Raw genomic sequence first — 27,169 nt, 5'->3', positions numbered from 1 at the left:
TCTTGGATCCCACTCCAGCTCATCAAGTGGCATGCCCTCTCAAATTGAGAGACGCCACTCCTTGAGCTCCTTCCAGGAAACATATGGGTCTAGTCGCCATGTCTTTCCCTGAAGGCCAACCACCCGAATCCTCCTCCACGAAAGATTAGCTATCCCCTCATCCTACTGCCCTCTGTTAAGGGCCAGCCCACCCCCCTTGCACGATGAAGAAAATCCCATGCGGGGCATCGCCCACTCTACTTGCTAGCCATAGGGGAATACCTGTCAATGAAAACTTAGCGACCCATACCTCCCCGAGCTCTACCGGCTCTTGTATCAGGGGGCCAAGCCACTCCTGAGGTATTGATGCGTCAATCTTCCTTCTCCTCCCTCAACTCAACTTCTCTCTAGCAACTTAATGCCCGTTCCAACACCTCGTCGTCCACCATCCTGTACACCTTCCTCTAGGTCTTGATGATGCGAGCCGGGTCGGTCTCCCAATCAGCCCACTGGATGTGGGGGCGCTCGCCAATTTGTACCCCCTCCTAATCTCTGACTTGGGGGTTCCAGATCACCGGCTGGTGGTCTATCTCCTCCTGGTAGCCGGGGGGGGCTCTGAATTAGGGCCTTACGGAGGCCCTGCCACACATGAAGTAAGCTGTGTAGGAAGGGGGATTTGGGGGGCGTGATTTGGGCCGTCGTGAAGATCCATCTCAAGGACGGTCTCCAATCCCCGCTAAGCCTCAGTCGACACTTGTGGAGACCCTCCTGCAGTAGGACCTTCCAGGTCTGCCCTCCTGGTGTGAGACCGCGGACTACTAGCTTGCCCAAAAGGGCCAGACTTTGATACTTTGGGTCAATGATCCCAAGTCCTCCCTCTAATCGGTGCCGGATGATGGTCGCCCATGCCACCTTGGCCCGAGAATCCCTGGAACCATCTGACCTTGCCCAGAGAAAGTTCCCCACTAGTTGGTGAAGCTGAGACACATAGGACGAGGAGAAGCACCAACACGAGGCGATGTACCAAGCCGTCGCTAGGAGGATTTGGTTGACCACCAGAGCTCGGCCCGGTAGGGAAACGCGAGCAGTACTCTAGTAGGTCAGCTTCTTCCGAATAGAGTCGACTGGAAGAAACTGTTGGGCGGGAGTGATGTCGAGTCCCACTTTAAACCCTGGGTAACAGACGGTGCCCTCTGCACACCCATCTAAATTTCAAGTGGACTCCCTACTCTGTACTAGAGTCCAGGTCTATAAGGAAACCAACCGACTTCCGCCAGTTGATTTTCGCTCCTGCTGCAGTATAGAACACCTCGAGAGCTAGTCTCACTCTCTCCAGCATCAACTCATCGTCCTCTATGTAAAGTGATGTATCATCTGCATACTTTGAGTCTAATAGCTCTGTCTTCTCTCCCACCGGAAGTTGGAGGCTGCGTAACCCGCTCATACGTGATCCGAGGAATTGAGACATCGCCTCTGCAAAGAGTAGGAACAGATACGGGGCCAGTGGGTAGCCCTGCCGTACTGATCTCTCCAGCCGAAACTCCTCTCCTCGCCTGCCACCTATGAGAACCTTGCTGGTGGCCGATGTGTAAAGTGCGGAGACCCCATGGATCCATGCTTGGGGGAAGCCCAACCTCACCATGGTGTCCTCCAAGAAGTCCCAATCCACCTTGTCATAGGCTTTCTTGAAATCCAGGAGTAGTACAACCAATCCTTGACCACTGTGCTGGGCCCACTCTGTCGCCTCAAAGAAGGTGAAGACATTGTCTAGGATGCTTCTATCCTGGACAAAACCTGTCTGTGTGTCATGAATGATGTGTGGAAGCATGGGGCGGAGTCGCCTACCAATCATCTTTGCCAGTGCCTTATAGGCCATTAACAACAAGGTGATCGGTGTCCACTGGGATAGCTCCAACCGGTCTCCCCCTTTGGGGAGGAGACTGATAAGACCTACCAAAAGACTCCTTGGCATCCGTGTGGAAGTGAAAATCTCCTGAAAGGCCAGCAGTAAGGGGTTCTTCACCACCTCCCAGTTGGTAGTGAAGAAGGCCTTAGAGAGGCCATCCTCTCTCGGGCATTTTTGCCCATCCTGTGTATGGAAAGCCTCCTCTAGTTCCTTCTTTGTGAAGGGGACTAGGAGGGAGCGTCCCATCTCCTTTGTGACGAGGGATGGTATATGATCTTAGACTTGCTGTCTACATCGCTGTCTTCTAGTTGAGGCTATGTCTTGCTGGAAAAGGCGTCTATAGTAGTCAGTGGCAATCTCCATCACCTCGTCTGGGCTAGAACGAGTCCTCCCATATTGATCCCGAAGGCTGTGTATTTGCTCTCTTGAGGTGCGGGGCTGGTGCACTTGGAAAAACTCCGTGCACATCGTGTCCCCCCCGAAGGTTGCTGAGGTGCGGAATGAGAACTCCGAGCGCTTGTCCTCTAGGCCAGCGATGGCTGCTCGTGCGCATACCTCCTGTGCATGGAGGATGAGATCCCTTGGCGCCTCCTGTAGTAATCTCTGTGTGGCTGCTAGGTCTCGCCGGTGTTGCTGGATTGGACGGTGAACTCCATTCCCCCATGGTAACCCTCGGGCGGACCATGTGGGTGATGAATGGGCCTGGTGGTACCACCAAGGCATCTATCAGGTAGGCTGAGAGGTGGGACTCTGTGCACAGGTAGAAACGGGTCGCCTATGCCAGGGGCCACTCGATCACATCCATCGGGGTTCTCCACTTTAGGGGGGCTCGAAAGATAATGCTTAGATGTGGGACCTCAGCCCCAACCCATCAGTTAATATCCATCATGGAACTTGGCCACTGCCGGGAAAAAAGTGTCAGTCCTCCTTCTTCCATCCACTGGGAGACGTGGTCTGCCACTTGACTCTTCACCTCTCCTCCTCTATCTAAGTCATTGTCCAATCTCCTGTGTGAGAGGTTTGAAGGAAGAAAGTGTAGTTTGGTCCATTTGGTGGTGCTAGTAGATAAACCCTGCCACTCCTTGACTTGCGTACCACGAAGATTGCCACTCCTTGACTTGCGCCCCCCCTACCGTCTCCCTCTCTGTTGTCTCTAGACCCGTGTAAAGCCATCCGCATCCACCTGTGGGCCTGTCGGCAAAGCCGCCTTGGCTCCGAAACACGTGCACTTTTGTTGCCTGATGCCCAAAGTCATGGCAACGCAGGCATTGTCCTGGCTGCCTCGTCACAATGGCCTGCTGCTTGAAAGAGTGTCCGCTTGGCTCGATCTCTAGAAATTGTAGTATATTCTTTGTCTCTTTCACTACCACCTGTACCTTTGGGACTCCTGCGGCGGCTGTCACTGCGTCCACGAAAGAGATGGGAAGGACATTGTTGCAGAGCCGTCCAAAGTCTTCCACTAACTGGTCTATTGCTAGTCCGGGAAAGAGTAGGATGACCAGGTGTCTAAGGAACTTGTTGTGGAGCGCGAATGCCTCCACTGTGAAGCCACTGTACCAAGGGACCATGCAGATGGCCCCCTTTGTGGAAGCATAGGGTGAACTGGCCAGTAGCTCACGGGCTGCGTCTGCCAAGGTGAGTCGAACAATGAAGATTCCTTGACCCATTAGAACCACCTCCACGATTTGTGCTATGCGGATGCATAGCGTGGAGTGAAGCCAGTCCTCTCGAAGCTGGGCCCTGGATGGGAAATGTCCTACTACCTGACTAGAGATTGCTGTTTCTTTTAGCTCCAACTTTGTGGCACGGACGACTAAGAGCTATTCCTCAGAGAGAATGATGCGCAAGGTGTTTGACTGGGGGGCTCTCGCAGAATACATCGATGTCTGACCAGAGGTTTCCATTGCGCGTCCTTGCTGAGAACCTACCAATCACGTTGCTATGTTATCGGCGGGGGGTGTTGCTGCAAAAGGAGGGAGTAACAAGGGGCGGTGATGACAAGGAATGGGGGGCGGGGGTTTGCTGTTTTCCAGCAGTGGGTAAAGTGTTGGACTCCACTGGTGGCTTGATACCACAGGTGGGGGCTTGACGGGCTGAGCCGCAAGGCGAGGGATGCGGCGGGAGGGTGGGGGGGATTCTAGGGTGGGCCGTGCAGGGATTTCCTGGTTGCTAGTAGGGTGGGGAGGGGGGATGTGAAGCGTGTGAGGAAGAGGCTGACGAGAAGGGGGGGCAGCCCGTCAAGGGAATGGTGGCACACAATGCAGGGGGAGGCACCAAGGTGGATAGGCGGGAGGAGGGAGGCGCAGTGGCGGGCAAAAAGGGGGGGGGGGGCGCGATGGTTGCCAAGAGGAGGGAGAATCGTGATGGCAGCCAGGCGGGAGGAGGGAGGTTGTTACATTAATGAATGTAACTTATTGGGAATAGCACGAGAGATGACCATCCGGGGCCTTTGGGCGCCCGTATGGGGTTGGGAGAGCTTAGGAAGCAAGTGAGTTATAAATAAGTATAGCTCACGAGGAATTGACGGCTGGCAAGCGAGATACGTTGGGTTTCTCTAGTATCTTCCTAAGCGTGGTTGGGTGGCGAATTGTGAGTTCTTGTGCTTCCTTCCAAGGGGGGGGGGATGTTTGCACAAAGACAGTCCCGTAATACTCAGTCCCAGTCCCCTAATACTGGTATTAGAGCATTTTGCGACATGGAGAGCCATTCGCGACCTAGAGACGAGCGAATTATTTGCAATTGGAGACGGGCGCCGTTACTAAGGGCTACTCGTGATTTGAAGACGGGCGACCTAGCTGGTGTCTGGTGGTCCAAGCGACCCCGTAATTTGTTAGGGCCGTCGCCCAAGTTCAAGCAACCCCGTAATACATGTGGCTGGTGACATCCACCCCTTCGGTCGTAAATTTCTCCTCTTTGGGTTGCAGGCGATATAATACATTCAGGACCGCATCTAGCGTGACAAGGCAGCCTGGCTTTCCTGCTCGACCGGAAAGCACGAAAACTCCACCTCACCTCCCACGGCCCGTTTATTGTCACACTGCCTGTCAGAAATTAGGCAGACGAAATACAGGGAAGTGTCCCACCCTTTGTTTCCAAATTTCTTACAATTTCTTTCCAATTCCAATTCCAGTGTATAGATGCAGGGGAAAGAGAGAGAGGGGGTAACGGAAGGCTCTAGTTCCGGGGACCACTCTATGGTGGATCCCCATGAAACTGAAACGCAAGAAGAACCTTGGGAAGAATTTTTTGCTACACAAGAGCAATTTGATGATCTAACTGCTCGTGTGCAAGCACAGGGGGTTCAAATGGAGTTGCTAACTCAAGCACTCACCGAAATAAAATCCCAATTAGCCTTATTACTAGAAAGGGATAAAGGTAAAGTAGAGATCTCAGATATTCCATCTTTATTGAAAGATGTAGATGTGACTATGCGAGACCCAACGGAACCCCACCAAAAGCTAAGGGATAACCCAATGTTAAAAGATATGAAACCCCCTTAGTTTCATGGGGAGCAAAAAGATAGAAACAAAGACACTATCTTTAATTTCCTCCAAAAATGGGAGGATTTACACAAATTAAAGAATACTCCACCACATCTCCAAGTGCTGGAGGCTAGTTTAACCTTGGGGCCAAAAGCATATAAATGGTGGAGAACTTTAAAGGAGGCAAATAAAATACCTGAAACTTGGGCTCAATTTGAATCGGTCTTTTTGAAAGAATTTCTTCCTGAAAATGAAATGGAAAGAAATTGGGAAGATTGGGATTTTGTCAACCAAAACGGAAGACCTTTGTTGACATATCTCGAGGAGTATCGTGAGATAATTCTCGAATTGGAAGGAATAGATGAATTTCAAAAGACAAGAGGATTCATAAAGGGACTAGGCAAGGCCTGTAAAAAGGAAGTGAAAAGGAGTTCACCCAAGACGCTTGAAGAGACAATTAAATTTGCATTAATCAATGAAGATAATACGCGTCCAGGTGCACTCACTAGTCTCATTGATACAGAGCCCAAGACTAAGGAATTTGAAGCCTCAAAATTTGTAGGCAAATCCAAAAGGAAAATGCCAATCCTTAAGGGTAAGAAACAACCCTTTGAAAAGAAACAATATGTAGGGCCGAAGCTACGTCAAGATGACTTTGATAAGGCCAAAAAAGAAAGGCTGTATTTCAATTGCCTATCTCCTAACCATGCTCCTTGGAATTGCCCTCAAAGGAAAAAGGGGGAAGATAAACGAAAGGATAAGGACAAGGGCAAGGGAAAAGATAAACAAATCCATGTAGTACAAACCTTGGAATTAAAGGGGCATGGAAAGTATAAATCTTTAGAGGTCTTGCACAAGGACGTGCAACACAGGTATTGTATGTCAACTTCTATGTGGCAACCCACCTTCGGGCCATATGGTTTAGTTAGAGTACATGGATTGATAGCTGGAAAGAGGGTTAGAGTCATGATTGATGATTTTGCCACCCACAACTTCATAAATTATGCACTTGTCAAAAAGTTGAAACTTCCCCAACAAAAGAGTGAGCATCAATATGTTGTTCGTATGATGTAAGGTCAGGATAATAAAATATGGGATACAATGGTATCCAATTTGGAAATCGAGATCCAAGGATATAAAGATAAGCTTGATTTCTAGATTATGAATATGGAAAGAGCCGATATTGCTTTAGGGAGGGAGTGGCTATGGGGATTGGAACCATCCTTAAAGCGTAGTTATTATCATAATACATTGGAATTTGAAAGGGATGGTAAGACTTTTGTGATTCAAGGTGAACATGAAGTATCTGATAACCCTTTGATGTGTTCCCTTGAAGTACAGAAGTTGACGAAGAAGGAAGCTTGTGAGGTATACATGTTATGGTCACTCCTTGTACAGGACACTTTTACTTCTTGTAATATAAAGCAACAATTTTCTTATGTTTGTGAGTTGAATGTAAATAATGAATTAAGTGGTTTGTTAGATGAATTTAAAGATGTGTTTCCATTTGACTTACCTAGTGGCCTTCCACCAGATAGGGGTGATGTTTCACAGAATTGATATAGATAGGGATACACACCCTATTTCTAAACCACCTTATAGGCTAAGTGAAACATAGCACCGAGAAGTGGAAAGACAAATCAAAGATTATCTTGATAAGGGGTTTATACAACCCAGCAATTCACCTTGGGCTTCGCCAATTTTATTGGTGAAGAAAAAAGATGGTTCTATGCGACTTTGTGTTGATTATAGAGCACTTAATAAAATAATGGTGAAGAATAAGTTTCCTATGCCCAGAATGGAAGATCTTTTTGATCAATTACAAGGGGCAAAATTCTTCACAAAGATTGATTTAAGATCAGGCTATCACCAAGTAGGAATTAAGGCCCAAGATGTTCCTAAGACGGCATTTCGTACTAGATACGAGAATTATGATTTTTTGGTGATGCCTTTTGGCCTCACTAATGCACCAACTACTTTTATGAAGTTGATGAATAGTGTGTTACGGCCTTATCTAGGACGTTTTGTAGTAGTCTTCTTGGATGATATCTTGATCTTTAGTAAATCAAGAGAAGAACATTTGGAACACTTACGGTTAGTATTCCAATTGCTAAGAACCCATTCCCATTATGCGAGCAAAACTAAATGTGAATTCTTCGCACAAGAGGTAAAATATTTGAGACATATTATCTCGAATGAGGGAATGAAGATGGATCTAGAAAAAGTAATGGCAATTATTGAATAGCTATCTCCAAGGAACTTGGTTGAGCTGCAGATCTTCTTAGGTTTATCTGGATTTTATCGTAGATTCATTCAAGATTATGCCAAGATAGTTGTTCCAATGACGGACCAACTTAAATGGAAAGGGAAGAGCTTTAATTGGGGAACAGACCAAAATGAAAGTTTTGAAAAACTCAAGGTAGCTATTGCTACATCTCCAGTACTATTAATTGTGGATCCCAATAAACCATTCGTGGTTTAAGCTGACGCCTATGACAGGGCAGTAGGTGCGGTCTTATTACAAGAGAGTCGATCGGCTGCTTTTGAAAGCAAGAAATTAGACCGGGCAAAATGGAATTATTCGTCGGTTTATGAGAGGGAGCTGTATGCAATAGTACATGCAATGAAGAACTCGAGGCACTATCTGTATGGTGCCAAACTTTTGATATTGTCGGATCATGAAAGCATTCAGTGGCTTAACGACCAAAACTAGATCTACAAGGGCGAAAAGCCAGATGGGCCGAACTCTTTTAAGAGTTCGACTATGAGATAAGGTATAGAAAAGGAAAGTATAATACAGTGGCTGATACACTCAGTAGAATACCCATCATAAATGAATTGAGTTTTAGTCAATTTTCTACCGATTTGCTTGAATCCTTAAAAGGGAAATGCCAGGTTGATCCAGCATATTCCAATATATGGGAAGCAATTGAAAATGGGGATCCAAATGGAAGGGCCTCCACTGAGGAAGGAAGATCTAAGGATGTTCAACAAGGAAATGAAGCATCAGGGGTTGCTCAAATGGGATTCAAATGGAAGAATTTTACCATTGATAATGGTTATTTACTCTGCAAGGGTAGGATATGTGTCCCGAAAGATGAAGAAATAAGGTGCAAGATACTCTTTGAGTGTCATGATACCCCCAATGCGGGACATCCAGGAGTTAATAAGACTTATAGTCTTATTAAAAGGCAGTTCTATTGGCATGGAATGAATAAGGATGTCCTTGACTATGTAGGCAAATGTTTTAGTGCCAGGTTGATAAAGCCGAAAGATTGAAAATGGGAGGACTTCTCCACCCTTTAGAGATTCCTTCGGGAAAATGGGAGAGTATCTCCATGGACTCTATTGTCGTGTTAGCCAAGACACAAGAGGGGCAGGACTCTTTGTGGGTGATTGTGGATAGGTTAACCAAAATTGCTAGGTTTATTCCAACTTCTACTGATGTTAAAAGACCAGAATCGGCTAGATTGTTCATAGAGAACATATACCGATTGTATGGTCTTCCGGTAAATATAGTTTCTGAGCGGGATAGAAAATTTGATAGTCAATTTTAGCGTGCGGTATTTAGGAAGTTGGATACTTAACATAGCATGAGTACGGCGGAGCATCCATAAACTGATGAGTATGAGTACGGCGGAGCATCCATAAACTGATGAGCAAACTGAAAGGATTAACCAAATCCTTGAAGATATGTTGAGAGCATATGTAAGTAAAAGGCAAACTAATTGGGAAGAGTATTTATCGATAGCAGAGTTTGCATATAATAGTGCCAAACACTCTTCCACTAGATATAGTCCATTTATACTAATGTATGGGTTTCAGCCCAGAGCTTCTCATGTAGTAGGATTGCATAAGGAAAAGGTTTAGGCAGTAAAGGATTTTTTGGAGGATATGAATAGTATGTTAAAATTTGCTCAAGAAAATATTAAGAAAGCTCAAGACTGAGCTAGAGCTTATGTAGATCCTCATCGAAGAGACATCTCCTTTGAAGAAGGGGAATTGGTCTATCTTAAAGTGCCTGGAGAAACTTAAACTATGAAAACGGGACGATGTCCAAAGCTTTCACTCAGGTATTGTGGTCCTTTCACAATACTTAAGAGGGTGGGGGAACAAGCTTAGAAGCTCCAACTACCCGCTAGTAGTGAAACACATCCAGTTTTCCATATAAGCAAGCTAAGAAAGAAGCTGGGTGGTATGGATAATCTAGTCTTAAATGATAAGATTGAGGAGCTATTCAGTGACCAACCTATTCCACATGAAGCAGAAAGAATTTTAAATGTTTGTAATAGACGAACAAGGCATACTATTTATCAAGAATGTCTGGTAAAATGGAGAGATTGTTCAGAAGAAAACTCAACATGGGAGCGAGTAAGCACTTTAAGAAAAAAGTTTCCCAATTTACAATTGGACCTTCGAAGTATCGTTTTTGAGGACGAAATTGATTTTTAAGGGGAAGGAAATGTTACATTAATGAATGTAACTTATTGGGAATAGCACGAGAGATGACCGTCCGGGGGCTTTGGGCGCCCGTACGGGGTTAGGGGAGCTTAGGAAGCAAGTGAGTTATAAATTTGTATAACTGACGAGGAATTGACGTTTGGCAAGAGAGATACGTTGGGTTTCTCGAGCATCTTCTTAAGCGTGGCTGGGTGGCGAATTGTGAGTTCTCGTGCTTCCTTCCCAGGGGGGTGTCTGCACAAAGACAGTCCTGTAATACTTAGTCCTAGTCCCATAATAGAGGTGCAGTGGACCTAGTGGCGAATAGGTGGAAAGAAGGAGACGCAGTGGCGGCCAAGGAAGGGGGGGGAGGCGCGATGGCTGCCGGGAGGAAGGGGGAGCGTGATGGCGGCTAAACGATGGGAGGGAGGCGTAGTGGCGGCCAGGGAAGGGGAGCTAGAGGAGGGGGGAGGCGCTATGGCGGTAGGATGGATGGGGGAGGTACGATCGCGGGCAAGCAGTGCGTTGGGAAGCCCCCTCTAAAACAATAGGGGCCAAAAAATCCATAGCCGTATCACCGAGATCGTCCCTCTTTGAAAGGGATGGGGGATACGAGGGAACCACTAGAGGAGAGGGTGGGGGATGGGAAGGAACCTATGGAAAAGAGGGTGCACAAGCGGTAGCAGGTGTAGCAATAGACAACTACCTCGGAGGATCCTGCATAAGAGAAGTGGAATGGAGCCTGTAAAGCCCACTGACTTGCCAACCTCTCGCGATAACAGCCCCTATAGAAGAATCCTCAATACAGACGGCCTGCTCAATGAAGACAACCCAGGTACCAAGCCTTGTAAGGCCATAAACTGAGAGGAGTGAAAAGCCCAAGTCCGGAATATAAAGAGCGTGTGAAAGGGAGCTCGATGTGCGGTCGGGAAATAAAGGCAAAGAGGCAACACCACAAATAGGCACTTGCACCATAATCAAAGAAAATCAATGTATGCTAATTCCTAATTTTGCCCAAGCTTTGCACAACTTAGTAGCATCATCATTGGGCTGATTACTAACAACGTCGGGTACCAATCCACTGATGGTTTAGGTTTCTTTCCTTTAGAATCTCCCCGATTTTCTAATTTTCTAGCTTGTTGTCTATTGGGACAGTCCCTTGCAATGTGTCTTTTGTGCTCACAAATAAAACATTTATTTTCAGCCATCAATTCTCTATGTTGTGTCAGTGTTTTCGAGCCCTTTCTTTGCTGTTTTGGCCTCTTTTTAGGCTGATTTTCAGATCTACTTCTTTTCTCAGGCTTAAGGAACTTTTTATTCGGCTTCTCCCCCACTCTCTAGGAAGCCCAAATCCTTTCCACGCAGCAAAGCATTGGCTGAGACATGCTAGACATAGTGGATTTAATGCAAAAATCCCTAATTTCTTGGGCAGCCCACAAATATATTTTTCCACTTGCTCATGAAGGGGTACGGGGGGATAAAAAGTAATAGGCAGCAATGCATCCAAAAACTTCTTATTATATTGCTTCAAATTCTTGCCTTCCTTAGCATCCAGCTTGTTCCAAGCTGTCATGATGTCCACCTCAAAGATACTTGTCAACCAATTCGATGCAAACATTTGCTTGAAGTGTATCCATGTTGACGGTGCTCTACCTTGCATTAAAAGAGTGGACCACCACTGCAATGCATTCCCTTTTAAGAAAGTGATTCCCTTTTGAATTTTCGAGGACTCGATGAAGTTTCCCCCTGGATAGGCTGTATCAAATTGCTGATTGAAAGTCAAAGCTTTCAGTCTATCTTGTGTACCATTGAAGGACATTCATAATTTAGCCCTTTTGACCCTACCCCAAAATTAAATGCACCCATCCATAATTAAATTGGCTAGGCCATTTGTAGCTTGAAGTGGTCCCCAACCTCTGTTGTAGCAATTCGGGCCATTTGCCCCTTGACTTTTCACCCAGGACTTGCACAATTGGAACCACTTCCCACTAACTTAGGTAGATGGTGGCAGTGCTTGACATTAGATCTTTAATAGCCTTTTGTGATGGATGGGTCAAGGGCTAGGACTATTCTACATTTGGGGATGACACTATCATTACCATCTCCCTACATTTGGGGATGACACTATCATTACCATCTCCCTTCCAAGTCTTCCTACCTATCTGATATTTGCAATGTGTGGCCACATCAAGTAGAGAGAGAGGATCTTGCCAATGTGATCTCAAGAACCCCTTGCCCTGGCACAAAAAGACAACCATAAAAAAGAGAGAAGAAGAAGAAGAAAACAACGAAACTTCACCTTTCAATACTCATCAGTCAGGGTCTTTGTTTCTACAAGGTCTCTTGATGCCCTTCCTCGTACCATTGAGATCCCATCTATTCATGGTGGATTCCTAGGTTAGGAGTCTCATACTCAGGCCTCCTTGGGCAGTGTTTTACTGGCAAGATGATGGGCCATCTTGGAGTAGACAGTCCTAGGGCATGTTAGCGATAGACTTCTTTTCAAGACAAGGGACATGGTAGGCCTCAGCCTTGTAGGAGGAATGGGACAGAGCATTAGAGATGGCACAGTGATAGGAAGAGGAGGCAACAACAGCACCGACAAAGTGAGCAGAGTCATGATGGGCAGAAGCAGGGGGGGCAGAGAGGCCCTACAGCAGGGATGTGTGCTAATGTCCATTCCCTTTATAATCTACGTTGTAGGCACGGCTTTGTTGTGTCCCATGTGTAGGTTGGATCCTAGAAGGATGTTTTGATTGTAGCCTTAGTGGGAGAATGTAGCAGGCCTTTCCTGTGGCTCCAATTTTCCTGAAGTGTTTTGTCTTAGGCTCTTTTAGCATTTTAATCATTAACCAAATGATTTCTCTTCCTCAACAAGACTGACCGGATATTTTATATTGGTTAACTGATGTAGGATTATCATTACTGGGCCAGTGTGATTACTGGTTAGTCATTGAATTTTTTACAGGCAATGTCTTGCCAAGTTGGTACTATTCACTTATGTATTTAATACAGTGTAGAATGGATTGGGCACACAGTTCCCATTTCTTGCGTGTGTGTTTGTGTGTTTTTCATGCACCCCTCAGGACACTCAGTAGGATCATGGTCCCTGTCCTAGGAGATTACGATGTTGGGAATAAAGGCTTCATGCCTTTAAATGTGCTCGGGTGTGAACACACCCTTAGCACTTGTACTTACACATATATATCTATCTAAAAAAACCTAAAGCTACTCTCTCGTTATTGTACCTACAAACGGGCTCACTCTCGTCTCTGCTCTATCTCACTCTCTCTATTTCTCACTACGTGTAATGACTGTCTGTCTCAGTCTCCGTGCCAAAACCCGTCACTACAAACTAGTATCAGAGCCATCAAGTTTTGCACGCTTCTCGAGATGTGAAGCGTGAGCTGGGTGAGGAGGCAACTGTCGAGGCGACAGTTCCAATTCGCGAGCAAGCGGCATTTTGTCACAGGCGACAGGGCTAGGCTCCAGCGAGGAGAGTGTGTGACAAGACCAGCGGAGCATTGGAAATGCAACGGGCAGTGGGTAGCGCGCAGCCTGCAAACGAGGATTGCGCGACAGGTGGGCGATTGGCGATGACCAGCGATTGGTAGCGAACGACGCGACGTGTGACGGGCGACAGGCAAGGGACGACTGCTAGCGGGCCATCAGTCGCGCAACCCGCCTAGCGCGTCAACGGACCTGTCATAATTTTCTTACAAAATCAATTTCTTCTTGAAATTCCTTTTGCCCACTGACGGGTGTTCACGTGTGGAGGCACATCTTCCAATTTTCGTGCAATCTTGGCCCAGAAATTTGGGGCTTTTCCCAAATTTGGGGAATTTGATGCAGAACAAGCAAATCTGTCTCAGAAATTGTAGGAATTTGTGACACTTTGTCCTCGACGTTTGGGGCTTTTCATGTATATGCACAAATTGGGCTGAAATTTACCGAATTTCTCGACATTGATGCACATTGGACCCCGTGCAATGTGGGGCTTTTGCAGTTTGGTCAAAATTTGTGCAGCATTTAGACATTTTATGTACATGCAGGTTGAATTCCATGCAATTTGGACATCAACACTTGGTAAAATTTGAGGGTTTTACTGAAATTGCTCTATTTTGGCAAAATTGACCTGTCCTATGCACGACAGAGAAAATGCAGATGTGTGTTTGATGCTTTGAGCACAAAATTTTAGGGCATTTGACCATTCGTGTCAAATGTTATGCCTGTGGGTACATGTACAATAGAAATTGCAGCTGAAATTTTGGGATTTCTCCTGTAATGTTATGCATATGCCCTTGGAACAGCTGTAATGAGTTGTGGAATGTTGTAGCATATGGTTTGGTGCTTCTGAAAATTTAATTACAGATCTGAAATTTGTGCTTCTGCGTGGTCATTTATTGCTGATTGGTACTTGTTTGTACCTTGGTCACTTGGGTGACAGTTGGGGCCTGCATTTGCTGGTTTTTTGGTCACATTTGGGCTTAAAATCATGGCTGGCAGCAATGACAGCAGTAATCTGATGCACATAAAGAAGCTTGAAGGCACACATAACTTTGCAGTTTGGCAAAAGCAGTGCTACAATATCCTGTTACAAAAGAAGCAGGCAAAGCCGATCAAAACCAAAGGAGCAAAGCCCGTTGACATGGAACAGGACAATTGGGATAAGTTAAATGAGCTTGCATGCTCCATCATAGAGCTATCGATTTCTGATGCCTTGCTGTTCAACATTGAAGGTTTGGATTTTGCATATGCTGTATGGACTAGATTGGAAGAACTCTATGCACAGAAGAGTGCTCTACTTATGTAAGAGATGAATCGGTAGAACAATGCATCCAGCAAGTCTTCCAGTGCTTTGCATACTAGGGGAAGATCACAACAAAAGGGCAAATATGATAGCAAGGGACGCAGTAAATGTGAGAGTGCGCTGCGGAAGAGGGAATACGAACACGGAGGGGGAGAGAGAGAGAGAGAGCAGAAAATAAGGAAGAGAAATCTACACTGACTAAAATGAGTGCTGAATACAAACGGGAAGGCGGAAGGAGACTGATCAGTCCTTGCACGTAGCCCACAGCGTCAGTGAGGGCACCAAATCAAGCTGATGATGATGGCAGCACCACCACGGGGGAGAAGGAGTGTCGGAACTTGCAAGAAGACAAGTGATCAAGTGGGGAGGGGGGGGCTGCCTATAAATAGGCAAAAGGACAAACCCTAACCCTAACCCTAAAATGGGCGCAAACCCTAAAAATGCCCTAAAATGGGCGCCCCACAACAGTGACCAAAAAGTGGCCGGGCAGCCAGTGGCTGCCCACTAAAAGAGGCAAAAAAGAAACACACATCCTAAGACAGCCAGTTGAGAGTGACTAGCCTCTTCCATCATAACACATGATAGACATGTCAGAGCTTCTAATGTCCTCGTCTAACTCAGACTGAGGCTCACAGGCAGGAGATGACAAGGCATGACAAACATGACTGCTAACACCCCCTCTCAGATCCTGGATGTGGCTGAAGGCCGAAGAGGAAATAGATCCTGGGGTGGCAAGAGGAATGCCAATGTCGATGAAGTTCGTCGATGTAGACTGCTCTGAAGGAGCTCCTCACGATCCTGGGAATCCCCCTCTAAAACACTAGGGACTAGGGAATCCACAGCCGCATCACCGAGATTGCCTCCCGCTAAAAGGGAGGGGGGGTACGAGGGAACCACCGGAGGAGAAGGTGGGGGATGGGAAGGAACATGTGGAATAGAAGGTGCAGAAGCGGGAACGGGTGTAGCAAGAGACTGCTGTGGAGGACCCTGTATCAAAGAAGGGGAATGGAGCCTGTAAAGCCCGCTCTCCTGCCAACCTGTAGATAAGACAGCTCCTGTAAAAGAATCCTCAATAACAACGGCATGCTCGGTGAAAATCACTCGTGTGCCAAGCCTCGTAAGGCCATAAAATCACTCCCGGACGAAGGTGAGGGTACTTCTTCTAGCATTTCTCCTCGGGATGTGTCCCTTTCCCACAGTGTGGGCACTATGGTCTCTCTGAATTTGAGTTAGAGCCTGAAGAACTGTCCTTCTTCTTAGCCTTAAGCGGGGATAGCTCCTCCCATAGAAGCTTCTCACCGGTCCTCGATGTAAGAAGGCTGGTGTAGAAGACATCAAATTGAGGCGATGGCAGCTGAGTCAAAAGAATCATAGCCATGTCTTCAGAAGATATCGTCCGAGTGAGGGATGCAAGCTCATCCCTCATATCTTGTAATCTGTTGATGTAGTCCTTCATGGAAGGACTATCATCAATAGTGAGCATCCGCAACTTCTTTTCGAGAGATATCCGGTGGGCAAACGTCTTCTGTTGATAGAGAGACGCGAGCTTTCTCCACACGTCTGCTGCAGTCTTCAACCTGTGAACATGAACAAGGACAAAATCCTGCAAACTCAGAAAGAGGAAAGATTTGGCTCTAGAATTGAGCTGATTCCATAAGGCTGCACGATCCATAGATGTCCCATCTGCGGGATTTACCTTAGGCTGGGGAATAGGTACAAAAACAAGCTCCCAAAGATCGAAGAAGTCCAAGATACACTCCACCTTGCAAGACCATAGAGAAAAGTTGGAGCCATCCAACCAGTCCTCTTTGGGCAGCTGAGGAAGTATGGATACCTGTATAGGGGGTACCAAAGGCTACATCTTCGGCCCACTGGAAGGGGCTCGCCGAGGTACATGAGTAGAAGGGGGACGGGAAAGAGGAATAGACTCCGGACGATGGTCCTTGTGATAGAAATCACGCCTCCGTTCAAATGAGTGTCGAGACAAAAGCTCGTCATCTGAGTCATCAAAGCCCATAAACTGATGAGACATCTTCCAATTTGCAAAACACCAAACACCAAAGAAAACTTTGCCGATGCCGAAAAATGACCAGCAGTCTGAGCACCAATCACCAAAACGCAGGCTGGGGAGGCCTACAGACATCTTGAGCTGCAAAACGCAAGGTTGTCTGATGAATAGCTCCAAGACAGAAGCTGCCAGCACCAAAACGCAGCCTGGGAGTAGGTCGCCAGCAGGAGAAGAGCCGCTTGGAGATGGAACGACAGTCAGATCAGCAAAACGCAGCCTGGAGGAATGTCGCCTAGCTGTAGGAGTGGCCGCCCTGACTGAAAACGCAAGCAGGAAGTGGTTTGTGATGACGTGGCAGTCTCTGGAGGGGGGCGCCTGCAGCAAACGCAAGGATGGTGACCTCTTGGAAGGGCTGCCTTGGCTGTTGGGGAAGAGACAGCAGCAGCAAACGCAAAGTTGTGGGTGTTCTCGTGCGTAAATCTCAGCTCCGTGTACTCTCCTTCGGCTCTGATACCATGTGAGAGTGCGTTGCGGAAGAGGAAATACGAACACGGAGGGAGAGAGAGAGAGAAAGCAGAAAATAAGGAAGAGAAATCTGCACTGACTGAAATGAATGCTGAATACAAACGGGAAGGCGGAAGGAGACTAATCAGTCCCTGCACGCAGCCCACAGCGTCAGTGAGGGCACCAGATCAAGCTGATGATGATGGCAGCACCACCACGGGGAAGGAGTGTCGGAATCTGCAAGAAGGCAAGTGATCAAGTGGGGAGGGGGGCTGCCTATAAATAGGCAAAAGGACAAACCCTAACCCTAAAATGGGCGCAAACCCTAAAAATGCCCTAAAATGGGTGCCCCACATCAGTGACCAAAAAGTGGCCGAGCAGCCAGTGGCTGTCCCCATCATAACACATGATAGACATGTCTGAGCTCCTAATGTCCTCGTTAGACTCAGACTGAGGCTCACAGGCAGGAGATGACAAGGCATGACAAACATGACTGCTAACAGTAAATCACGCGGCAAAGATGTTGAATGTCATCATTGTGGCAAGAAGGGTCACTTTTAACGTGATTTCTATAAATGAAAGAAAGAGAAAGGAAAAGATAAGAAGAGAAATGATTGCAAGGAAGAGAAGAAGGACAGTGAGCCTAAGAAAAGTAGTGTAAAAATTGAAGAGGTTAATGTAGTCACTCATGACAATGATAGTGGGAGTGATGTACTCTTTGTCTTTTCACACTTTGGTGCACATGCTTTACTTACAGATACAGATGATGACATGCATACCTAGATTCTCGATTCAGGTGCTTCCTTTCATGTCACCCCTCATCGTGAAGGGTTCTCTGCCTATATAGGGGGTCCATATGGTATTGTCCATCTTGGGAACAACTATGCATGTGAGATTGCAGGTATTGGCAGTGTGCAGTTACAGTTTCAGCATGGCTCTGTCTTTATACTTCAGCGTGTACGGCATGTACCTCAGCTCAAAAAGAGCTTGATTAGCACAGGGCAGCTAGATGATGACGGTTTTCTTACCACCTTTGGTGATGAAAAATGAAAGATGTGTAAGGAATCAAGAGTGATTGCCAGAGGTTGCAAGAGTGATACTTTGTATCCACTTCATGTATCTAGTGTGCATGACCATGTTGTTGCCGTGACCGAGCAACCAAGGGTTTCTTTTGTTAGCAGTCATGTTTGTCATGCCTTGTCATCTCCTGCCTGTGAGCCTCAGTCTGAGTCAGATGAGGACTTTAGGAGCTCTGACTTGTCTATCACTTGTTTTGACGGAGGAGGTAGCTCATTTTAGAGCACTCAGTTTATTGCATTTCAGTGCATTTTCTCCTCCAGTCGGGATTTTATGTGCATTTTCCAGGGCAGTTTCTGCATTCTTCAGCCTGCCTCACTGCCGGACATTGTCCACCCTTTCTGGGATTTTTCTGAGCATTCCTGGCATTTTTAACAGCATTAAATGCTGGTCGGACATATTTATGGCCTCAAATTTCAGGTCGGCCAGTTTTTGGGTTTTTTGGCTATTTATAGCCATTTCCCACTTGGCAGTCAGTTGTATTATCATCTTCCCTCCTTCTTTGGCAGGTGCACACTCCGACTCCGTCATCTTCCTCCGTCTTCGGTGCTGCCATCATCATCAGCCTGATCTGGTGCTCTCACTGACGCTTTGAGCTGCGTGCAGGGACTGATCAGTCCACAATTTTGTATTCAGCATTCATTACAGTCAGTGCAGATTTTCTTTCTTCGTTTTCTGCTGTCTCTCTCTCCTCCTCTGTGTTCGTGTTCTTCTTCCGTTGCGCACTCTCACATCTTTGTGGCATGGCCGGTTGGTACACATAAGTCAAACATGAATGAAAGTGCTTTCTCATTTGGGTTACTTGCCTTGTCTTCATTATGTTGATTTTGAGCAGTGTGATCATTGTATTTATGGCTAACATGCACAAACGTCTCACAAAAAGTCTATTTCTTTGAAATCTTCTCCTCTAGAGTTAGTACATTTGGATGTACATCAGATGCCAGGATTATCTTTAGGGACAAATAAATATTTTGTCACCTTTGTCGATGATGCTACACGGAAATTATGGGTTTACCCTATTCGTAGCAAGGTTGAAGTGCTTGACAAGTTTAAAAAATTATTGGCATTGGCTGAAAATCAGACAGATAAGACACTTAAGTGTCTTCGCTCTAATAATGGTGGGGAATATGTGTCCAAGGCATTTCAGGCATTTTGTGACAGTAAAGGGATAACGAGGAAGCTCACTGCCCCTCATAATCTGCCCCAAGATGGAGTTGCAGAGCGTATGAATCAGACCATACAAGATAAGGTCTATACGATGCTGTCTCATGCTGCATTACCCCATGGTTTTTGGGCAGAGGCTGTTATGACAGCTATTCACTTAATTAATCGGTCACCAAATAGGTCTTTGGAGGGGGGAAGGGGGACTTCCCCAAGAAGCATTGTCGGGCAAGCCACCTTCATATGCTCATCTGAAAGTGTTTGGCTGTGAGGCTTTTGTGCACATTCGTAAAGAAAAATGCAACAAACTTGAGCCAAAGTCCTGTAAATGCATTTTCGTAGGATATGGTGACGAGGGTGAAATCAGGTATAGATTATGGGATTCCGAGAAAAGGAAAGTAGTATGCAGCAATGATGTTATCTTCCGAGAAGATCGCATGCATAAACAGCCTGAAAAGACTGAGGAGGCCCGTAGGTTGTATTCTGTGAAGAAATACCTTTTGGACAGTAAAATGTGCCCACTATACGGTAGCAAATACTTGTTGTAAATGAACCTGTAAATGCAGGAAATGATCAGCCAGCTATTGCCCATGATAATGAGCCACTACATGTACAGGAACAGCCAGGATAAGAAGTTGTTAATGTTGATTTGCAGGCTGAAATGCCAGGACAGCACGTTGAAAATGGCTACTAGACAACTTGACAGATTTGTTCCTAGTGCAAACAATGTGGCTGATTATGTCATGTTGAGAGATTGTGGTGAACCGTCTTGCTTCAAGGAAGCAACGGACAGACAGAATAGCAAAAAATGGTATAAAGCCATGTTATCAGAGATGGAATCTCTTGAGAAAAATGGCACTTGGGACTTGGTGCAGTTGCCTAAAGGGCAGAAAACACTTCCATGCAAATGGGTTTACAAGATGAAGGTTACTTTTGGTTCCTCACCAAAGTACAAAGCAAGATTAGTTGCAAAGGGGTACAAGCAGGAGCATTGAATTGACTTTGATGAGATTTTCTCTCCTGTAGTCAAGATGACTACATTGAGAATCATTTTGGGCTTGGTTACAGTTGAGGATATGGAGCTTCTACAGATGGATGTAAAGACTGCATTTTTACATGGTGATCTGCATGAAGACATCTATATGTAGTAGCCTGAAGGGTTTGTTGAACAAGGGAAAGAAAAGATGGTATGTAAACTCAAAAGGAGTTTGTATGGGCTGAAACAAGCACCAAGAGAATGGTATCATAAGTTTGATACATTCATGCAATCCCAAGGCTTTCATAGAAGTCAAGTGGATCACTGCTTGTACACCAAGAAGGCAGCAGAATGGCAGCCTAATTATCTTGGTTTTGTATGTTGATGACATGTTGATTGCTGGCAGGGATACTCATGCCTTGGATTCATTAAAGCAAAGTCTTCATGGCAGCTTTGACATGAAGGATCTTGGTGATGCAAATCACGTTCTTGGCTTGCGAATACTCAGAGATAGATCGAAAGGCTTACTCATCTATCTCAGCAAGAGTATATCTCCAAAGTTTTACAGCGTTTCAATATGGAGGGGAGGGAAAACAATTGGGGTTCCACTGCCTCCATATGTGAAACTTAGTGCAGAGGACAACCCTACATCTAATGATGAGAAGGCTGAAATGGCCAAGTTACCATATGCTTCAGCTATTGGCAGTTTGATGTGTGCTATGGTTGCTACATGTCCTGACATTGCCTTTGCAGTGGGAGTGGTTAGCAGATACGTGGCAACCCCTGGCAAGAATAATTGGGATGCAGTGAAAGGTATTATGAGATACCTCAAAGGCACAAAGGAGTTGTGCATCTGCTTTGGAAAGCAGAAGGCATCTGTTGTTGGCTTTACGGATGCAGACTATGTTGGTTATGCGGACTGCAGGAAGCCCATTTCTAGGTATGTGTTTACTTTCACAGGAGGAGCAGTCTCTTGGATCTCAAGGCTACAAAAGTGTGTTGCATTGTCTACTACAAAGACAGAGTATGTGGTTGCCACTGAGGCATGCAAAGAGGCTTTATGGCTTTCATGTTTGGTGGGAGAGCTTGGCATCTAAGAGTTATCTGTTCTCCATTGTGATAGTCAGAGTGCTATCATGCTAGCACGGAATCTTGTCTTTCATGCAAAGACAAAGCACATACACGTGAAGTACCACTTCATTAGAGATGTACTTGACAGCAAGAGCATTGAGCTTGTCAAAGTGCATACAGATGATAATCCTACAGACCTTCTCACCAAGGGTCTTCCAATAGAGCGGTTTGCTCATTGCTGACAGATGATGGGAGTTGGATAGATATATGTATTTCAGCTTTGTACATATCTAGACTTAGTTGATTCTTTTCTCCTCTTATGGCACTTGTACTTACACTCACTCTCTCTGTCTCTCAGTGCGTGTAACACCTATTTGTCTCAATCTCTGTGCCCAAACCCGTCACTACATATGAAAAGGTTTTTCTTTATGTACATGAAATTTCATGTTCGGACATTCCACATTATTGGGTTTTGGGTAGCTAAATACTTAGGTAGCTAGATAGATATGTAAAGAGATCTATATTATTTATTAAGTGTTACACTTGATTTGAGAGAAAGGGATATGAGAGTGAGGAGGGACAGTATGATCACCTGGGGCAGGCACTCCCCGTGTGCCTCGTGTTTGACACAACCAACTTAGCAAATCTTTGCAAAGTTCTTAAGGGCAAGGACATTCTGTGATACACTAGTGTCTAGGCATTCTGATATTACGATATGCTAATCTTGTTGTGATAAAGGCTGCTGCTAAGCAGTTCTTTAGTAGCATGTTTGTCATGTTCAACTCTAGATGTGTGACACAATTATCTTCCCCTTTTGCTAAACCTGAGTTTGATTTGAAAGTTATGGTGTTTGTGCAGGAGCTTCATGAGGGTTTAGATTTTTCTATGGAAAGTTCTGGAGAGTACTCACTGGGATTATATTCTGTCCAATTTTCCCAAGATGGTAGGGAGATTGTGGCAGGGAGTAACAAAAACTCAATTTATGTGTACAATCTGGAAATCAATAAGCCTATACTGTGTCTGGAGGCTCATAAGGTAAAGAATCAGTTATGTAGTTAATGAAGCATTAGAGTGATCATAGTTGTTTCTTTGCTTCTAAGTGACAGAAACTTACACATGTTTGTGTTCTTGAAACTAAAGCTTTCTCCATGTAGCATAAATAATTATGATTTTCATGCAGGATGATGTGAATTCTGTAACATATGCTGATGAAACATGCCATTTAATTTACTCTGGAAGTGACGACCACACATGCAAGGTCTGTTTTTAAATAATTCAGTGTTTAGACTCAGCCACCATTTCTCTGCAATATCTGAAGAATTAGGTAGGTAAGGTTATGGAAAGCTTATAATTTCTATGAAGTTTAAATTTACAGGATCAGAAGTGATTTAGAAGTATGTACATATGCAATGTATGTTGATTTCTTGTTAATAAACAGATTAGTAAAGAGCAATCAAATAACGATACTGTCAGATTGTTCTATTGCATAAAACTTGAATATTGACAATGAAAGTGCAGCACTTGTGAGCATTGCATAAATCTGGAATACTGATATTGAAAGTGGAGCATTTCTAAGCTGTATAAGAGATTGCTAAGCCTTGGGACACATGAATATGGTCAAGGCACAAGGAGAATGAAATGTCCCCCTAGGATCCAACTTGCACACAATACATGGAACAAACCATACCCTAGCAGCAGCCGGGTCATGACCATACCCAAGAGCTGGCGTCCCATACTACCATCCCATACCAATCTATTGTATGGACGTGTTGACCAATGGGCCAAGAGTCCAAGATTGGTGATCACACAATGATCTGCACAATAGGGCCTTGGGTCCTATAAATAAGATTTGATTGCCCTAACCCTAAAGTCCCCCTAGTGCATTTGCACTAAGTCATTTTAATGACCATTGTGACCATGCTTCTAGCACCCATCTGGATGTCCAAGGATGTAACACTTCCCTATTTATGAATGATTGCTGTCCTCAGCAATATCCTTAGGAACAAAGTGGGGAAAATGACTCTTCAATGAATGTATCGATTGCCATGTAGCAGCCGCCTCTTTACAGTTCTTCCACCTAACTAAATACTTGGAATTTTAGTGCTATAGTCAAGAAATAATTTGGGTTTGAGTGGAATGTAACGAGAATGTCTGCAACTTGTGGAATTTCCTCAATTAGGACTATCAATTTACTTTCCCCTAGTTATTCTTTGAAATGATTCACATGGAACACCGAGTGAACTTGGATATGTGGAGGTAAATCCAACTCTTGAGACGTACTACTTATTTTCTTGGTAATTTGGAAGGAACCCCATTGCCTTGAAGATACTTATAGCACTTGTCAGTAGTTATTAAATTAGAGTCCTTTGGGACTTCAATGTAAACCTAAATGCCCTCTTGGAGCTCTCGAGGATTATGATTCTAGTTATAGTATAAAATGTAGCACGATTTTGAGCTCTTTTAATGCTTTTACTCGCAATCATCATCTCTTGCATATTGTGCTAAAAGTTGACCAAGGATTGCATATTCACCCCCTTGAGCTCGATAACAATTGGTGGTTTTGGCTCATAATTATACATTACCATAAAAAAGCTAAGCAAAAACCAAATGCTTAGCATTGTTATAAGCAAACTGAATTGGAGGAAGATAACACTCTCAATCAGATTGTCAATGAGACACATGTGCACCCAATATACTTTATGGTTTGATTTTTCCTCTTGGTTTGTCCATTGGTTTGAGGATGTTCTGAGGATAACATGGAGAATCGAGTCTCCAATTTTGAAAGACCATTAGCTAGAAATGGCTAGTGAATTTAGGATCATGGCCATTGACTATTTCCTCAGGTAAGCCATAAAGTTAATACAAGTGCTAGACAAAGAAATTGGCCAATTCATCGCTTTCAATGGTCGTCTTTGTTAGAATGAATCCATTCATTTTTGTTAATTGGTCGATCATAATGCAGATTGCATCACAACCTCAATCTGTATGGGACAATCCTACTACAAAGTCCATGGAGAAACTACTCCACTTTTTATCAAGACTTTGTGAAGGATGTAACATCCCCACTTGTTTGTGTCATTAGCTTTGTTAAGTTGACACTGTAGGCACTTATGCACGTAAGACTCAACCAAAGTCTTCACGTGTGGCCACAAGTTTTTTTTAGTAAGGCCGGCCAAAGTTCGAAGTTCGGTGTAGGTTAGGGTGTCCTATGCTTGATGCGTCATGACACTCATACAAAATCTTTTTACAGATATTCTCATCATTAAACACACACACTTGGCCTTGTTTAAATAATAATCCATTTGAATGGAATACTTTTTCACTATCTTCCTCTCAATAGCTAGTTTTTTGGTATCTAGATTGTGTAAACTTTGATAACCAATTTTTGGACCTTCAGACTGCTAAATCTTCCTAGGCTGCTAGGTCCATCTAGATCTAATTGCTAGATCCTAAAATGAGGATCGTTTTGGCAATGTTTTTTGAGAGGAAGATGGAAATTAGTTGAAATCTTGGAGAAAGACAAAGCATTGACTTGAAGGATCCAACTAAAGGTATTACCAACCATATTAGTTACACTTTTCCAGTAATGGATCTCAAAGTGAATAAGCTCCACCCGTCTTGCCTTACGCCTGCAAAGATTGGGTGGATTTCAAGGGTACTTTAGTAAATGGTGATTAGTCCAAATAATAAATTGGGTGTCATCCAAATAACGATGCCAAATTTTAAGTGCATGAATGACCGCTATTAATTCATTCTCTTGAGTGGTGTAATGTGTCTGGGCATCCGTAAGCTTATGACTCTCAAATATGACATATTGGCCATCTTGATAAGGAGCAACGCCTATAGCATAATCACTTATCTCATATGGTTATTGGCTTGGTAATCTACAACATTTGCATGATAGTAGACAGCTCTTTCAATGTTTGAAAACATTGATCAAGCTTACTAGTCCAAACACTGGGCGGACTATCGTGTTTTTTCTTGTTTTGGATATTCTTAACTAATTGTGTCAAGACTGTAACAATCTTAGCATAATTCTTAATGAAATTGTGAAAGAAACTAGTAAAATACAAGAAGGATTTTACTTACCTAATGGTCTTGGAAGAGACAAATAAAACACTATTCAAACTTTTTCAAGATGTTTTTTGGATGCCATCACAACCGAGACGACATGTCTAAGATACAAAAGCTTTGTGCAAAAAACTTCGCACTTCAAGTTCGATTCTTCCACTCCAAAATACCATTCTTTTGAGGAGTATTCATGCTAGCACACTCTTGATGAATCCCTTGATTTGCACAAAATCGAGACAATTCATTGGAGACAAACTCTCCACCTTTGTTATTTTAAGCTTCTTGCTTGAATGGTTTTCCTTGAAGATGAGACAATCCTTGAAATCTGAGAAAGCTTCAGATTTTAGTGCCAAAAAATGTGCCCATGTTATTGTACAGTAATTATCCACGATTAACATAAAGTAAAGATCCTTGTTGAGTGCCTTTGTGCTCATTGGTCCACACAAATTTATAGAAACAAGCTCTAAGGGCTCCTTTGCCCTTTGTGAAGCCTTGCTAGGAATTGCATCTCTATGCTATTTACCACGGATGCAAGATACACACAGCAGATGGCTCAGGAACTTGGCATCTTTCAAACACCATTCTCCTCTTGCCTCTTACAAAACATGTGTTGTGGCTTTCCATCAAGAACCTGAAAAAGGAGTCCTTGTCAAGCTCAATTGTAAGGCCAAGTCCACAAATCTTGCTCATCAAAAGGGAATGATAGTCCAAGCATGGAACATTAAGAACTATTAGATTTATTTATCCCCGTGTGTGAACACACATTATTGTGTATAGGTGTGAACACCTTTTACACCACTTAGCATTTAATAAGGGTCGAAGGTATAGGTAAATACCTCAGCCCATACATTCAAGCCCTATCACTCTATACTTTCATCACAAACTATCACATCAATCTATTTAGCTTGTGTGTTTGCAAGAGTTCTCTCTCTCTCTCTCTCTCTCTCTCTCTCTCTCTCTACCATGGAGCTTCACCCTCTATAGCTTGTTGGTCCATCTTCATGAGCTCCATGCCCAACAATGGTATCAGACTGGGTTCAATTTAGCTTGCCACCATCTCTCGCTACATGTTCATGGTGATGCACTGAAGTAGAAAAAGAGGAGAAGTAGCTACTGCCCCAACTTTTGCCAGCACTGCATACTGTTTGAGCTCATCACCACCTATCAGTTTTGAGCTTCACCCTGTCCAAAAAACACTGTCCATGTCTGTCCGCCACATCAGCTCTGCATCTACTGTAGACATGCTGCCTAGCGACAACCACAATTTGCAGCAACATTGCCAGGACTGCTGTGGCCTTTCCCTAGTCTCTACGCCTCTCCTGCCTATCTTGGACTGCATTACCTGCACCTATTCAAAATCATCATCTGCTGCATGTTGGGTGTTGCTTCCTGCACCAGTCACCATGTGTTGAGCGCTACCTTTCTAGTCATCTTGCATAGAGAGTGTGCTTTCCTGCCTCCTCCTCAGCCTCTTTGCTCATCAAAAACTTGATCTTTCTCCGTTTCATCTGCCGGCCATGCACTAACAGCTCCGCACAGCTAACTATCCATGTCACAAACGACCGCCTGCCGCTTGTGTGTTCGTTTGCCTCTTGACTCCCATGTGCCCGTCAGGGGCCGATCACTGGTCCTGTGCCATGTGTTTCATGCCACATTATAGATTGTCTGGCGCTTTCTGTTGTTA

General features: G+C 44.7%; 1 protein-coding gene across 7 annotated transcripts in view; it reads left to right on the top strand.

The window, feature by feature from the left end:
* The window catches only part of LOC148022094 (transducin family protein / WD-40 repeat family protein), a 135,171-nt gene that overhangs the window by 46,805 nt on the left and 61,197 nt on the right, over nucleotides 1-27,169 (top strand). For all 7 annotated transcript variants that reach the window (XM_087697723.1, XM_087697719.1, XM_087697722.1 and 4 more), the window contains 2 exons: nucleotides 22,273-22,449; nucleotides 22,595-22,672. In XM_087697723.1, the coding sequence (XP_087553849.1) occupies nucleotides 22,273-22,449; nucleotides 22,595-22,672 (255 nt within the window). The remainder of the gene's footprint in view (nucleotides 1-22,272; nucleotides 22,450-22,594; nucleotides 22,673-27,169) is intronic.

Source organism: Lygodium microphyllum, chromosome 17 (assembly GCF_053477565.2).
Source record: "Lygodium microphyllum isolate KBCC chromosome 17, Lygodium_microphyllum_v1.1.10, whole genome shotgun sequence".
NCBI classification, from domain to species: Eukaryota; Viridiplantae; Streptophyta; class Polypodiopsida; order Schizaeales; family Lygodiaceae; genus Lygodium; species Lygodium microphyllum.
Note: the sequence above shows the minus strand (reverse complement) of the source record. Positions and strands in the feature narration are given on the sequence as shown.